Genomic DNA, 16,372 nt, shown 5'->3' on the forward strand with positions numbered 1-16,372 from the left:
ATTATGTAAAGATAGACTGCGGTAAAGTAACTGGAGAGGGCGGGATTTCTACAGTATGTCCATATTTTGGTACAACAAAGAAAGACACATTGCTGATTGAGGAAATTAAGGTGGCAAGCAGGGAAAGGGACAGAGGTTAACAGTGATCAACTATTACAACAACTTGCATTTGTGTAGCATCTTCAACGTAGAAATAAATATTCAAGATCTTTCAGCAATTAATGATGAAATGAATGCTGAGTCAAAAGTAGAGATATTAAAACAGGTGAGCAAACATTTGGTCAAAGAGATGGCTTTAAAGGTGGTTTAGGGAGGGAGTTTGAAAGTATGAGGCCAAGGTGGCTGAAGGCACAACCAGCAATAGTGAGGTGATGCACAAAAAGCCAGTTAGAGGAACAGAGTTATGGAGGATGTTGCAGCACTGGATTTAAGTTGGAGCCAAGGAAGGGAGAGACCATGGAGATTTAAAGAAGGAGGAGTCCAGGAAATAGTGTAGATCACCAAGAACAGAACATAGGAGCAGGAGTAGGCCATTTAGCCCTTCGAGCCTGCTCTGCCATTTAATTAGATCATGGCTGATCATCTACCTCAACACCACCTTCCCACACCATCTTCATATCCCTTGAGGTCATTAGTATCCAGAAGTGATTGATGTGTGGGACTCGATGCAGCTATAGGATATTGACAGTTTGAATGAGCTCATGTTTATGGAAGGAAGACAATGGTAGGTTAGCTAGGTGAGCATTGGAGTAGTCAAGTCTATGAGACCCTCATAGATAAAGGTTTTAGTAGCACATGGACCAAGACTGGTTCAATGTCAAACTTCAAAAGGAAAGTCAAAGATGAAGGGAAAAAATCAATTTGATTTTTAAAAAAATCTACGAGAAGCAAAAATGATTACAAAAGCTAACAGCAAATGAGGGATAATTTATAGTTGTTTAAATAAGCATCAATGTTATCCAGACTAGTTTTGATTGCCTACAGAAACTGGTGGTGAATTTTCCAGATTAGTCTCCCCCTAATTGGCATGGATCTTCATTTTTCCCCCCACCTCTCCTAGGAGACGATTATGTCTCCAGATGAGTAGAGTGCATCTGACTTGCAACGGTTGGAGGGCAGTGGTTGTCATAAGGCATCACAACGATATGGCACAGGCTAGATGGATCAGTTTGTCTTTACCAGTCTGTCATTTATGTATGTTGGAACAAGGCAAATTGTAAACGGTTTCTAAAAAGTAGCTAAAGGGAGGGCAGATTTGAAATGAAAAACGAGTGGTAGGGATGCAAAATGAGTACTCTGTCTTAGATTTTACTGATATATGTAGCAGCAGTAACAAAAGGATAAAATAGAAGAGTTCAGATAACTACAGACAACAAAAAGAACTGGGCGAACTTGGTGAAAAAGCCTCTGACAGCATGCAACTTTGAATGCTCAGAGAAGTCAAGGAGGAAATAGCAGAGGCACTGGCCACACTCTTTCAAACCTCCTAGGACACAAAAGTTGTGCCAGCGGACTAGTGGATTCCTAACACCTCGGCTCAAGGAGGATGAAAACAACAACCTGGTAACTACAGACCAGTCAACCTAGCATTAGTAGTGGATAAGCTTCTAACTCACTTATAAACATGAGTTGTAGTAACATAGCTTCCTATCCACTGTCTAGGCCCCTCAATTAAACTTCAGCTCAACTTCCTTTGTTCCAAAGAAAATAAACCCAAGCCTATCCAATCTTTCCTCAAAGCAAAAATTTTCCATTCCTTGTAACATCCTGGAGATCTCTGTGCCCTCTCTAGTGCAATCACATCCTTCTCAGAATTCAGTGATCAGAATTGTATGCAGTACTCCAGCTGTGGTCTAACTAGTGTTTTATATAGTTCTAGCACAAACTCCCCATTCTTGTACTCTATGCCTTGGCCAATAAAGGAAAGTATCCTGTATGCTTTCTTGATTACCTTATCTACAAGTCCAGCCACCTTCAGGATCTGTGGACATGCACTCCAAGGTCCCTGTTCCTCTACATTTGTGTATTGCCTTGCCTTATTTGACCTCCCCAAATGCACTACCTCACTTCTCCATTTACTATTTTTCCACCCAACTGAATAGTTTTTAGATTAGAGATACAGCACTGAAACAGGCCCTTCGGCCCACCGAGTCTGTGCCGAACATCAACCACCCATTTATACTAATCCTACACTAATCCCATATTCCTACCAAACATCCCCACCTGTCCCTACATTTCCCTACCACCTACCTATACTAGTGACAATTTATAATGGCCAATTTACCTATCAACCTGCAAGTCTTTTGGCTTGTGGGAGGAAACCGGAGCACCCGGAGAAAACCCACACAGACACAGGGAGAACTTGCAAACTCCACACAGGCAGTACCCGGAATCGAACCCGGGTCCCTGGAGCTGTGAGGCTGCGGTGCTAACCACTGCGCCACTATGCCGCCCTAGTTCATTGATATTTTCCTACAGTGTCCAGCTTTCTTTCACACTATCCACCCCACAGCCAATTTTCATATCATCTGCAAATTTTTTAATCATGCCCTCTACATTTAAGCTAGTCATTGATGCATACTATGAACAGCAAGGAGTCAGTATGGAGTCCTGCAGAATTCTTATGGAAATAACCTTCCAGTCACAAAAACACCTGACATTCATTACCCTTTGCTTCCTGCCACTAATCCAATTTTGGATCCAACTTGCCATTTTGCCCTGGATCCGAGCTTTTTATTTTCTCACCAGTCTGCCACATGCTACTTTGTCAAGCCTGTTAAAATCCATGTGAACTACAAATGTGCTACCCTCACTGATCCCCCTGGTTACTGCCTCAAATATTCCATCAATTCTGTCAGATGTGACCTTTCCTTAACAAATCCTTGCTGATTGTCCATGATTAACCTGTCTCAATGCAAATTTATATTGTATCTCAATTTTTTTCCAATGATTTGCCCACCACCGAAGTTGGGCTCACTGGCCTGTAACTGGGCTATCCCTCCCTTTTTAAAAAATGTATAACGTTAGTCCTCCACATATTGATCGCAGACCACCAGCACAAATTTGTAAAAGGCAGGTCCAAAATGCAATTTTTTTGATGAAATAATGTATTATAGAGTGCGCGATAAAGAAAACACTAACATTGTGCCGAGTTTTGGGCACCTATATCTCCCCATTAGCTTGGTGTCAATTTTGGTTTGGATTATTCATCAAGGAAGTTGCAAGATTCTGACCATCTCCTCAGGTTCACTGAGTTGTTACACCATTAGACCCTCTAATTTTCATTGCAAACATCCATGGATTGCCTTTTAAAATATATGTTTCCTTTGGTACTACTTGCTCCAGTATAAATTCACAGGGATATCGCTGGGGATATGATATTTTGACCTCCAAACTAGTTAATTTCAGAACATGCTACATGGCTTCACATTTACCTGTCACAGTAGTAGGTGCCAGAGTAACCAAAGTGCTCACCAGAATGGAAGGAGCTGTGCAGGCAAATCATAACAGAAGGTGGTTAACAGAATAAACACGATAAATTATACACCATTACATGGTCACAAGTCACTTCAAAAAAAATTCTAAATGTGTCACAGTGGGACTGGATATTAACAGTCAGCCAGCCTTCTGCTTATGGCTATGTACTGGAGCAGCAAGGTGCTTATAGCAACATCTGCTTGAGGTGGGGGGGGGAGGGGGGCGGAGAAAAAAGGGGGAAGAGATTTTAAAAAGGCTGAATCTGTATTGGGCAATACCAAAACAAAGCAACTTGAGCCTATGATATTATTGTCTCATGCATCAATGCCTAGCAACTCAAGATACAGCATTGAAGGAGGCTAATTGGCTAATCATATTGGCTCTTTGAAAGAGTAATGCATCACCCCACTCCCTGGCTCCTTCCTCTATAGCCCTGAAAATTTTTCCATTTACAACTAGAAAATATTGGAGATGAATAGTATTTAAAAAACACCAAACACAGGGAAGGGAAATTTTATTATATATTTATTTTTCACTTGGCCCATGTTCAAGGGCCACGTTGGGTCAGGAGAAATATTGCTTTCTAGTTTCCCCACCTTGCCCAAAGGTAGTGACACGTTGGAAGCTACTCTCACAGGCATCATCATCCCTCCATTAACACTGTGACAATTCTTCTCGTGAACCTGGGACGAGGAGTACCAATATCTATTTTGACCAAAAGGTTCTCTTAAATCAAGCCCAACATTAGCCCGACATCCCCACACATTGTTCAGCAGGAATCACTTGTAACTGATCAGGACCAAAAGACTTTGCTGATGTTTCCCCACCCTAATTAATGGTGCTGAGGCCAACTGTGTCCCCACCACCAGTACAGCACAGAAACCAACTTAGCACAAACTAAGGGTTTGAAACTGGTGCCTTCCTGATCAACAAAAACAAACTTCTGGAAACATTCAGGTCAGGCATCAAGTATTGACCTTTTCAGGGAATGAGGCCAGAAGGGAGGGCAAGTAATGGACTGGTGCTTGGCAATGAGACACTGTACTGACAGGATGCTTTGCATCCTTAATACTGACCGGCTTCCTTCTGCCCCACTTTGCTAGTTTTTCATGCTTCCTTTGTACTGTTTAACTCCACCCTTTTAACTATTCATACATAATCTATCTCGTTTTTTTAAAATGTGATTATGCCTAATGTCTTATGCCAAATTAATTTCCTCATACTCTCTATTGAGCACTTTGCAGATCATACATTGTCTGTGCAGGGGTACATTTTTTCTCCTTCCCTGCATTCAGTTATTTCAGAAAATATAGTTCATCTGTAATATTTTCTAGTTCTAAGAACAGATTTGTCTGTTGGCTAGCCTGCTGAGTGTTTCCAACTTTTTGCTTGATTTCCACTATGCAGCACTGCTTTTCTTTCTTGATCTCTGCCTATCGGGAATGCCCAAGACACAATTCAAAAAGGTACTTGCGTCTTGACACCTGAACTGGACCTGATCATCGCTCTGCTGATCTCCAAAGACAGACTGCCTCGCACTTTATTTTCACAGACAGACAGGGATCAGCTCTCCAATTGATTATAACCAGATTGGACACCAGTTTTATAAAACATTTAGTTAGCAGTATCTATAGAGACCAGCATGGCAGGCTAACTAATTTTCTCAGTGCTCGATCTAACAAACTGATCCCACCAGCCTCTTTCGTTGCTCAGCATCATCCCCAGCAAAAAAGTTACAGTAAAAATAATTTCTACCAATGAACCTCATCTTGGACAAATAATCTCCAGTGAGGCACAAAAACAGTTCAATAAAAATTTCACCTATCCACAGGTTAAAATGCAACTACTGTTCTTCAGTGACCAGAATGGTAATGTAAATTGAACAAAATACTACAGATGCTGGAAATCTGAAATAAAAAAAATGCTGCAAATAGTCAGGTCTGTTCTGATAAAGGTCATCAACCTGAAACTTTAACTCAGTTTCTCTTCCCACAAATACTACAGTCTTGAGTATTCCCAGCATTTTCTGTTTTTATTACAAGGCTATCCTTCCAGTCAATATCTCAATAAAAATCAGACAAAGGATCATAGTTAATCCACAGAAAGCCATCAGATTCTCTGATTACCTGAAGAGTTTGAAGAATTGGTAGTTGAAGTAGGAGTTGGAGCTGCAGTTGCATTTGTAGGGGCTGAGGGACAAGAACAGCATTTAAAGTAACCGATACAACTTGTATCAGGTTAAGTCCTCAACAGATTGCATCACACAGTACAAGTCATTTACACAATTTAAAACTAGTCTCCTAGGATTGATGTAGGATTACAGTTACCTACAAAAACCCATCAGATGCACTGATTACCTGAAGCAGAAGAGTTTGAAGAATTGGTCGTTGAAGTAGGAGTTGCAGTTGCAGGGGCTGAGGGACAAGAACAGCATTTAAAAGTAGCCAATATAACTTGTATCAGGTCAAGTCCTGAACAGATTGCATCACACAGTACAAGCCACATCTACACAATTCAAAATTACAATATACTGATATTTTCATGGTTAAAAATATATATTTTTTTAAAAATCCAGTTTCCCACTCTGAAGGCAAATTTACATCAGCTGCCTTCTATCTAAGATGAACCCCAAGAGATGGGGTTAACAGGGCTTGTACCTTTATCTGGCAAACCACCCAAAAATGAGGATCTGCGGTAAAGATAAAGCAACAAGGTGGATGGAGGAATGGCTAAGAACAGAGAGTGTGTAGGAGCAAATGAATGAGAGATTTGGGAATATAGCAAACTGACAGAATGCAGATAGTAATTAGGGAAGTAGGTAGATATGTTGCAAGTGTAATTCAACATATATAAATGGGAAATACATTCGAGGGCGGGGGCAAGAGAATGGAAATACAATCTACACAGTAAATGTAGAATGTAGATGCCCAAAAGCATAAAGTACACCCTCTGTAACCTAATATTTTCAGATTAGTAACAAATAATTAGTTCTTTAAAGCAGGACTGAAAATGCAAAAAAGGCCAAATGAATTGGAATAGGGACACTGAATACAAAAAGGTTGTTTCATATAAAGAAGTGATTTGGGAAACAGCAGTACAGACTTATGGACATTACATTGTAAAAATACTGCAGTCATGGAAAAAAGTACACCATTAACTTACTCATTCTTTGTATCCTTTGAGAGGATATGGGTACAAATAAATTTTAGCATAGTATACACTAAAGCACAAACAGTTGGGTGGGGGTGGTGGAAAGAGGGAAAACAGGAAAGTTCTATATTATGAAAGGATAAATAGGGAAAGGGATTTCCACAGATCAATGATTCAGTACTAAGGAAGCATAAACTCTTAAGACTAGACACAAAAGGAGGATAGATTAAGAAAAACAAAGTCCAAGGAAATGGATTACGTTAGATAGCTGCAGTGGGGGCAACTGGCAGTGGGCTACATGCCTCCAGCACCAGTATTTCAACAACTTGGGGAAACTGACAGTTGCAATCTTTTATTGAACTAAAAACCTACATTTATAGTGTTTTTCACAACCACAGTGCCTTGATGGAACACCCTAGAGTGGAAATTCAGTGTGGCAATTCTCCCCGCAGCAGGGTGGAGAAGGGGTAAAATTAAAGGCAGTTTTATGTGCATTTCAACTAAAACTATAAACTGAGTTTGGACAGCCTCCATTCAATCTCATTACAAATAGCAGCCAGAGGAAATTTTCATCCCCCAAGTGTGGGCTGAATCTGAACCCAGAGGTTAAAGGCCAGTGTCTAGTCTATTACAACACCCAATTCCCATGCATTGTTCTTTTAATTTGGATTTCAGGAACCAGTAGTCCATGCTTTTAATTTAAACAGGGTCAGACTCTGCCACAGGGCTAAACAAATCAGATGTAACACTAATGCTGGGAGCTAGCTCAAGAATGGCAGGTTCTCAAAAGTTTGAATTAAAATATGAAGGCAAGTCAGAATACAGGTTATTTCTAGGTATAATTTTAGGCATCTCAAGAAAACAAAATGGTTCCAGCTGAAACAATGCTCAAGCAAGGTCCAGTCACCACTTCACTATATGCAAAGCACCAAATTTTCATTCCCGTGGAGGCAAATTGGGCTTAATGCCATGGTCAGAGCTGTAAAATAATTTCAGTTGACACCAATACAAAGAGCAATTTTTAAAATCAAATTTACCATTGGATCTAACCTGCATCAAGAAAGTTTAAACTCCATTACAACTGTAATTGGCAAGTAAATGGCAAAGATGTTTGGAGAGATATTATACAAGTATAACCCAGAATTCATCATTTTGCATTTTATATAAATTAATCAAAAATAAAATCAAAATGCAAGTGATTTAAATGAAGAGACTCACTGGAGACAACCAGTTTTACTGACTCAAACATGACATGCACCTTGCACTGACGTGCGCGCAGGAGATCTAGCGGCTGATAGTAACCCTTGGATTGTCAAAAAACACAGTCTGCCATGACAGGTCTGGTGACTGTAGGTCCAATCAAGGTAAAAGTTTGTGTCCCAGAGTTGCATGCTGCTACTGTGTGCAGCTGTGACAGTGCCTAACCTACATGTTAAACAGTCCTTTCTGGATCTGGGTAAAAATTCAGACCCAAAGTTTTTAAAAAACACAATACTTCAACTAGAATTGATCAGATTTATCACTGAATAATGTTTACTTATTTTAGAGAATAGCCTCCAATGCCATATTTCTAGATTGGAAACACAAGTAAAGAGTTTGAAGCAAACACATACCAACTGCTTCATTTCTAATCAAGGTGACTTTAGCTTAGTTAATACTGCATATTAAACATCTATGGTATGACAAAGAGGACTATACTTAGTAATTTAACATACAGGGAGTCTCAACACAATTCATGTTGACACTAGTGCTCTAGTATATTCTTAATTACAGTGTTTTACTACGGCAACCCTCATGCAAATACAGACACTCGCGCCCCCCCCCCCCCTCAAGATTAGATAAACCATCTAAATCACAACAGGTATCATTTTTAAAACCCATCAACCTTCAGTTCTAATAATATTGCAGTCTTTAATTAGTTTACTAATGTAGTGTAATTGATTCATAAAAACTCCGAACACTAATTTTCTCTTGCTAGTACCAATTATAAACTTATGCATCCAATGATATTTGGAGCTTTGTTTTTCATCTGAATACTGCCGTCTCCATTTTGCTTCTAAATTTTCACTTCTATCAAGTGTATTTTTATAAATTTATTTTTCCATTTTATAAAAAGGAATACAATTAGCAAATTTGGAACAAGAGGCATCCAACCGGCATTGTGTTTTGGTAAAAAAAGAGCTACCCCAAATTGCCTCAGAATTACAGCCATTAGAAAGTTGCACATTTCAATGCAAATTTACTGAACTGTATGTTGCTCTCACCTTCACACATAGTCTCATTCAGCATTGTGCAGTTTGTTGTTATATTTGAGTTGCTACATTTTCCATCACCTGGAAAACATTAAAATAGGTCAGTTATCAACTAAACATAGAACACAGAAGTTTAAAACAAAAAGCTCAGTGTCTGATATGTCTTCCTTTTTTCAACTGAGGATTCCCCCCCACTGTGCTCGACAGGGCCGACCGCGTCCTGCCCATTTTCCACAACTCTACCCTCACCCCTTCCCCTCCCAGAAGGGTGACAGGGTTCCTTTGTCCTTGCTTTCGACCCCATCAGCCTCCACATCCAAAGGATCATATTCCAGCATTTCCACCACGTTCAGCGTGATGCTACTACCAAACGCATCTTCCCCTCCAGTCAGCATTCCGAAGGGATCGCTTCCTCTGCAACACCCTGGTCCACTCCATTAGCCCCAAAAACTTTGTCCCCTTCCTATGCAATTGCAGGAGGTTTAACACCTGCCCCTTTACCTCCTCTCTCCTCACTATCCAAGGCGCCAAACATTCCTTTCAGGTGAAGCAGCGATTTACTTGTACTTCTTTCAATGTAGTATACTGTATTCATTGCTCACAATGTGGTCTCCTCTATACTGGGGAGACCAAACGCAGATTGGGTGACCACTTTGCTGAACCTCCGCTCAGTCCGAAAGCACGACCGAGCTTCCGGTTGCTGGCCATTTCAACACATCCCCTACCCCCGCTTCCATGCCCACATCTGTCCTGGGCTTGTGGCAGTGTTCCAGTGAACATTGCAAGCTCAAGGAACAGTATCTCAATTACCGATTGGGCATGCTACAGCCTGCCGGACTGAACATCAAGTTCAATAATTTCAGAGCATGACAGGCCCCCCATTTTACTTTTAGTTCTTTATTTCATTTTAATTTGTTTCATCATTTTGTTTAAACCATGTGCCTACCCATTCTTTTTTTTTTATGTTTGTGATTTAGGCCAGGGCTGTTAATTTTTCTGTCAATTAACACCCTCTCTGCACTAACGCTTTGTTTTTCAACACACCATTAACATACTGTTTGCCTTTGCTCCATGACCTTCTGGTCAGTTATTCTCTAATCCTTTGTCCTATCAACACCTTACCTTTTGTTACCTCTTGCCCCACCCCTGCTTTATTTGCTTAAAACCCATTACATTTCTAACATTTGCCAGTTCTGATGAGTCACTGACCCGATACGTTAACGCTGCTTCTCTCTCCACAGATGCTGCCTGACTTGCTACGTTTTCCAGCATTTCTTGTTTTTATTTCAGATTTCCAGCATCAACAGCATTTTGCTTTTATTTCGTAGTGTCTGTGCTAGCTTTGTGTTACAGCAATCCAAACTAAGCCCATCACTCTGCTAGCTCCTTATAGCCCTGTATTTTCCCTCTTAAGAAAAAAAGTTGATAATGAGACCTCGGTCTCAGCTATTCTGTGGCAAAACATTCCATGTTTTAACACAATTTGGATCAATTCCAACTGGAGCCTTTAAAAAAAAAAGCATTGCATAGAAATCTGAATGGCAGAATAGCAGTCAGGATTCCTAGCAATTTCAACTAAGTTGAATTTTCCACTTACTGCAGAACTTATCCGCCATTTTTTTCCCCCCACAGATCCAAGCCCTATACAAAAGATAGGGGGCTGTGCATTACTGCACTAACAACTGCAGTTTAAAAGACATAGGTGGCAAGGCTGAAATTTATAGGCATCTCTATTTACCCCAACAAAGTGGTGGTAATCCTTTTACTGGACTAGTCCTGTAGCTGTTTGATAGAGTGATTTGCTAAACCACTTCAGAAAGCAGTTTAAGAGTCAACCACGTTAGTGTAGGCCAAAACTCTCAAAGGCCAAATTAGATAAAGACAGCAAATTTCCTCTTAAATTATCCATTTTCCCTTGAGCTGAAATTATCTCCAAAGTGAACTACCATCCCATGTTCAACCTCCCTTTCCTCTCCAGAGTCCTTGAATGTGTTGTCACCTCCCAATGCTCATCTTTCCCCAGATCTCTTTGAATCCCTCCAATCAGGTTTCCAACCTGCTACAGTACCAAAATGGCTCTTACCAAAAGGCACAAATTATATACTATGTAACTGTGACAAAGGTAAACTATTTCTCCTCATCCTTCTCAACTTGTCTGCAGCTTTTGACATGGTTGACCACATCATCCTCCTCCAATGCCTGTCACGGCTGGATGGGACAACATTTGCCTGGCTCCATTCTCATCTATTTAAATCGTAGCCAGACTACCAACTGCAACGGCTTCTTTTCCTGTCCTGTACTATTACCTCTGGTGTGATGCAAGCATCCTCTGCTATTTCTCATCTACATGCTTCCTCTTGGTGACACCTCTCTTCCTCGGAGAGCAGTGGAGGCAGGGTAATTGAATGTTTTTAAGGCAGAGGTAGACAGATTCTTACAAACAAGGGAGTCAAAGGGTATCGGGGGTAGGCTGGAAAATGGGAGTTGATTCCTCAAACAGATCACCCATGATCTTCTAGAATAGCATAGCAAGCCTGAGGGGCCGAATAGCCTATTCCTGCTCCTAGTCTGTATATATCATCCAAAAACATAACATTAGCTTTTACAGAGTACTTAAAGAAGTGGCCCTAGAAATAGTAGATGCATTGCTTGTCATTTTTCAAAATTCTATAGACTCTGGAGCAGTTCGAACAGATTGGAGGTAGCTAATGTAACCCCACTATTTAAAAAAGGAGGTAGAGAGAAAACAGGGAATTATAGACCAGATAGCCTGACATCAGTAGTGGGGAAAAAGCTAGAGTCCATTATAAAAGATGTAATAGCAGAGCACTTGGAAAACAATGACAGGATCAGACAAAGTCAACATGAATTTACGAATGGTAAGTCATGCTTGATAAATCTAGTGGAATTTGTTTGAGGATATAACTAGTAGAATAGAATCCAGGGAGAATTAGTGGATGTGGCGTATTTGGACTTTCAAAAGTCTTTTGATTAGGTCCCACATAACAGATTAGCTTGCAAATTTAAAGCACATAGGATTGGGGGTAAGGTACTAACATGGATAGAGAACTGGTTGGCAATGACTAGTGGGGTACCGCAGGGATCAGTGCGAGGACCCCAGCTATTCACAATATGTTGTATTAATGATATAGACGAGGGATTTAAATTTAATATATCTAAGTTTGCAGACAACAAAGCTGGGTGGGAGTGTGATCTATGAGGAGGATTCAGAGAAGCTCCAGTGTGATTTGGACAGGTTGAGTGAGTGGGCAAATACATGGCAGATGCAGTATAATGTGGATAAATGTGAGATTATCCACTTTTGTAGCAAAAACAGAAAGGCAGGTTATCTGAACGGCAATAGATTGGAAAAGGGGGAGGCGCAGCGAGACCTGGGTGTCCTTGTGTATCAGTCGCTGAAAGTAAGCATGCAGGTGCAGCAGGCAGTTAAGGAGGTAAATGGTATGTTGGCCTTCAAAGCAAGAGGATTAGAGTACAGGTGCAAGGATGTCTTGCTGCAATTATACAAGGTCTTGGTGAGACCACATCTGGAGTAGTGCGCGCAGTTTTGGTCTCCTTATCTGAGGAAGGAGGGAGTGCAGCGAAGGTTCACCAGACTAATTCCTGGGATGGCAGAACTAACGTCTGAAGAGAGTTTGGGTCAATTAGGCTTGTATTCGCTAGAGTTTTGAAGAATGAGAGGGGATCTCATTGAAACCTACAATATTCTAACAGAACTTGACAGACTTGATGCAGGAAGGATGTTCCCAATGGCGGGGGAGTCCAGGACCAGAGGTCACAGTCTAAGGATAAGGGGTAAGCCATTTATGACCGAGATAAGGAGAGATTTCTTCACCCAGAGCGTGGTGAATCTGTGGAATTCTCTAACACGGAAAGCAGTGGAGGCCAAATCATTAAATATATTCAAGATAGATTTAGATATAGTTCTTAGGGCTAATGGGATCAAGGGATACGGGGAGAAAGCAGGAACAGGTTATTGAGTTTGAATGATCAGCCATGATTGTATTGAATGGCGGAGCAGGCTCGAAGGGCCAAATGGTCTACTCCTGCTCCTATTTTTTGATGTTTCCCATGTACACTGACGGCACCCTGCTCGTCTGACATCCAGTATAAAACGAGCAGAAATTTTCTCCAATTGGGAAGATTGAAGCCATTATCCCCACCACAAACTCCAGTCCTTACCTACCAACTCCATCCCTCTCCTTGGCAACTATCTACGGTTAAACTAATCGGTTTGTAATCTTGGTGTCATATTTAACGGAGATGAGCTTCCAACCACATATCCGCACCATCACCAAGACTGTATTTCCACCTCCGTAACATCGTGTGTCTCTTCCCCTGCCTCAACGCTTCTGCTGCGGACACGCTCATCAATGCCTTTGTTACCTCTAGACTTGACTTTTCAATGCACTGCCAGGTTCTTTCCTCTAAGCTTGTTCATCCAAAACTCTGCTACCTGCATCCTTACTTGCGCCAAGTCCTATTTACCCATCACCCATGCTCATTGACCAACAGTAGCTCCCAGTTAAGCAATGCCTCAATTTTACAAATGATCTCGTTTTCAAATTCCTCAATTGCCTCACCCCTCCCTCTCTCATCTCCTCCAGCCCCTAAAGCCTCAGGTATCTGAGCTCATCTAATGCCTTGAGCATCACTACTTTTAATTGCTCCGTTACTGGCTGTGCCTTCAGCTGCCCAGGTCCCAAATGCTAGAAGTCCCTCCATAAACCTCACCGCCTCTTTACCTCTTTCTCCTCCTTTAAGACATTCCATAAATCCTACCTCTGACCAAAAGCTTGGTAAATTTGCCCTAATATCATTAAGTGGCTCAGTGGCAAATCCTATTTAATGCATTCCTGGGACAGTTTATGTTTCAAGCACTATACAATTACGTTGTTGTTGAGAGCTACAGTTGTCTCCAAAGTGAACGAGTTGGGTTTTTGAAACAACCATCCAGAAGTTTCATGGTCACATTTACTAAAATTGAATTCAAATCCTTCATCCAGGGATTTAAACTCTCATGCTCTGGATTTCTTGCACCATAACTACACTACTGTACCCAAAGACATTATCCAAGATGTTATTCCAATTATTTTAATTAGCTTAGCTCCTCCATTAAAATAGTTTGAATTTCATTCACGGGGTGTGGGTGTCACTAGCAAGGCCAGCATTTATTGCCCATCCCGAATAGTCCTTGAAGTTGGTGGTGAGCCATCTTCTTGATTTTGTTGCAGTCTGTGTGGTGTAAGGTGCATCTTTAACACTGTTAAAGGAGAAAGAACAAAGAACATTACAGCACAGGAACAGGCCCTTCGGCCCTCCAAGCCTACGCCGATCCAAATCCTCTATCTAAACCTGTCGCCTATTTTCTAAGGGTCTGTATCTCTACTTCCTGTCCATTCATGTATCTGTCTAGATACATCTTAAAAGACGCTATCGTGTTCGCGTCTACCACCTCCGCTGGTAATGCTCTATTAAAAGTGTGAGGGAAAACTCATGTCTAGGCTGGTCACTTCAGGCTACCCTACCATAAAGATAAGGTTCATTTCCATACTGTGTAGCAAGGAAAAGCACTATTGAAAGAAACGTGAAGGATACAAGATTCATTTGAGCAATACTCCCCAAAGACTTTTTATAATATAGAACAGTTGTGATACTAAACTTTCTACTTAACATGAGCATTTGGATTAATTCATAACTTCCAAATGCATCGCAAGTTTCTTGTGCGAGTAGTCATAAGTTTACTGCTGGGTAACCCATTTAGTAAAGCTACTCCAAGCCATTTTGCATTTATATAGCACCTTTTATGACTACCAGGCATCTTAAAGCACTTTACAGCCAATAAAGTACTTTTTGAAGTGTAGTCACTGTTGTAATGCAGCCAGTTTACACCCAGTGAACTCCCACAAACAGCAATGTGATAATGACCAAAAAAATCTGTTTTTTGTAACGTTGATTGAGGGATAAATAAATATTGGTCAGGACACCAGGGATAACTCACCTGCTCTTTGAAATACTGCTATGGGATATTTTACATCCACTCGAGCAAGGAGATGGGGTCTGTTTAACTTCTCATCCAAAAGATAGCACCTCCAACTGTGCAGCACTCCCTCAGTACTGCATTGGAGTATCAACCTTTATTTTTGTGCTCAAGCCCTGGAATGGGACTTGAACTAAGAACCTTGTGACCCAGAAGTGAGAGTGCTACCAACTGAGCCATAGCTGACCTAAAATGGTAGTCATAAGATGGAACTTAAGATGCAGCAACTGTGGCCTTACTGCTGGTGCTGAAAAGGCACTGCAGCACAGACAGCAAACTTGGGTACAGGCATGAACCAAACAAGAGGGTACTTTGTTACAAGTGTACTTCTATTTCTTTTTTGTAAAATATGTTTTATGGAGTTACAGCTGAATTATGGGCATCGATTCATCTGGAATCTTGGAGATGCTGAACTTTGTATTTTTTTCTAAATAAAAAGTCACCAGAAGGTTCCTGGACTTGGCTGTAAACAAGTCTTGAAGGCAAGAAGGCACCTGTCTGCGAATAATCACCCAGCAGGCAGTTTTTGACTTGGGGAGATGTTTACAAAGAATTGATAGGTCAAGATTTATAGCAGTCAGGAGGCTTGATTTCTGGAATTTTTTAGTTTCAATTTGAACGGATACAAAAAACAGTTGGTTTTTGCCTACCAGAAGACCACCCAGCTCATCTTTCCCTTGAAAAGAAATCCTATATTTCCAGTATCAGTTTCCTATTTCCAACTATATCTGAAGAAACCCTGTGCATCGAATGCGTGGGAACTGAAACCTTTGTTGCCACATTTCTGCTGCAAGTAGTATCTGAAGCCTCTGTAGCTGCATTTCTAAAATGCCTACTCAAACTGATCTTCAACAATCTCCTGGAAAGAATTGTTCTAGGAAGATCCCAGTGACAGCTGTCTATATGTATTTGGGATGCCAAACCAAAACAAAGGACATCTTTCCATACCTTCTTTTCAGCCCAAGTGTTTATTTTTTCCTTGTTTTCTTTGCAATAGCGCTATAAACAAAAATCCCTTTTTTCTGGTTAACCAGCGTACATGTGTGCGTGTGAGGGGCTATGATAAATAAGGGGCTTTAATATTTCAATTGTGTGTATGTTTTACTTAATTACAGGTTAAGATTTTAATAAACTGATAATTTTGTTGATTAAAGAAACCTGGTTGGTGTGTTTTATTCTGGGAAGAGGAGTATATGGTCGACTGGATCAGTAAGTGGGAAAATTTAAATACATGTTGTGACCTGTGGAGAAGTGAGACTAGAACAGTGCACTCCTTCCACCTCGGTTGTAACAACTTTAAGTATCAAGCTCAAGATAGTATATAAAGAGCATTCTAGATTTAGCTAAAAATGAGGTGGCAACCTGGTGAAACTACAACACTGGACGATATGCATGTGGAAGCAGCACACAGACAACTAAGCAATCCCACAAC

General features: G+C 40.8%; 1 protein-coding gene across 2 annotated transcripts in view; it reads right to left on the reverse strand.

Annotated features, from left to right (window-relative positions):
• cd164 (CD164 molecule, sialomucin) overlaps positions 1 to 16,372 on the reverse strand; it is a 29,157-nt gene that overhangs the window by 2,956 nt on the left and 9,829 nt on the right. Inside the window, exons 3-6 of one of the 2 annotated variants that reach the window (XM_068027203.1) lie at positions 8,892 to 8,960; positions 5,835 to 5,891; positions 5,604 to 5,666; positions 3,435 to 3,488 (exon numbers count right to left, since the gene is read on the reverse strand). In XM_068027203.1, coding sequence (XP_067883304.1) covers positions 3,435 to 3,488; positions 5,604 to 5,666; positions 5,835 to 5,891; positions 8,892 to 8,960 — 243 coding nt within the window. The remainder of the gene's footprint in view (positions 1 to 3,434; positions 3,489 to 5,603; positions 5,667 to 5,834; positions 5,892 to 8,891; positions 8,961 to 16,372) is intronic. The other variant, XM_068027204.1, reaches the window with a different exon arrangement.

Source organism: Heterodontus francisci, chromosome 3 (genome assembly GCF_036365525.1).
Source record: "Heterodontus francisci isolate sHetFra1 chromosome 3, sHetFra1.hap1, whole genome shotgun sequence".
NCBI lineage: Eukaryota > Metazoa > Chordata > Chondrichthyes > Heterodontiformes > Heterodontidae > Heterodontus > Heterodontus francisci.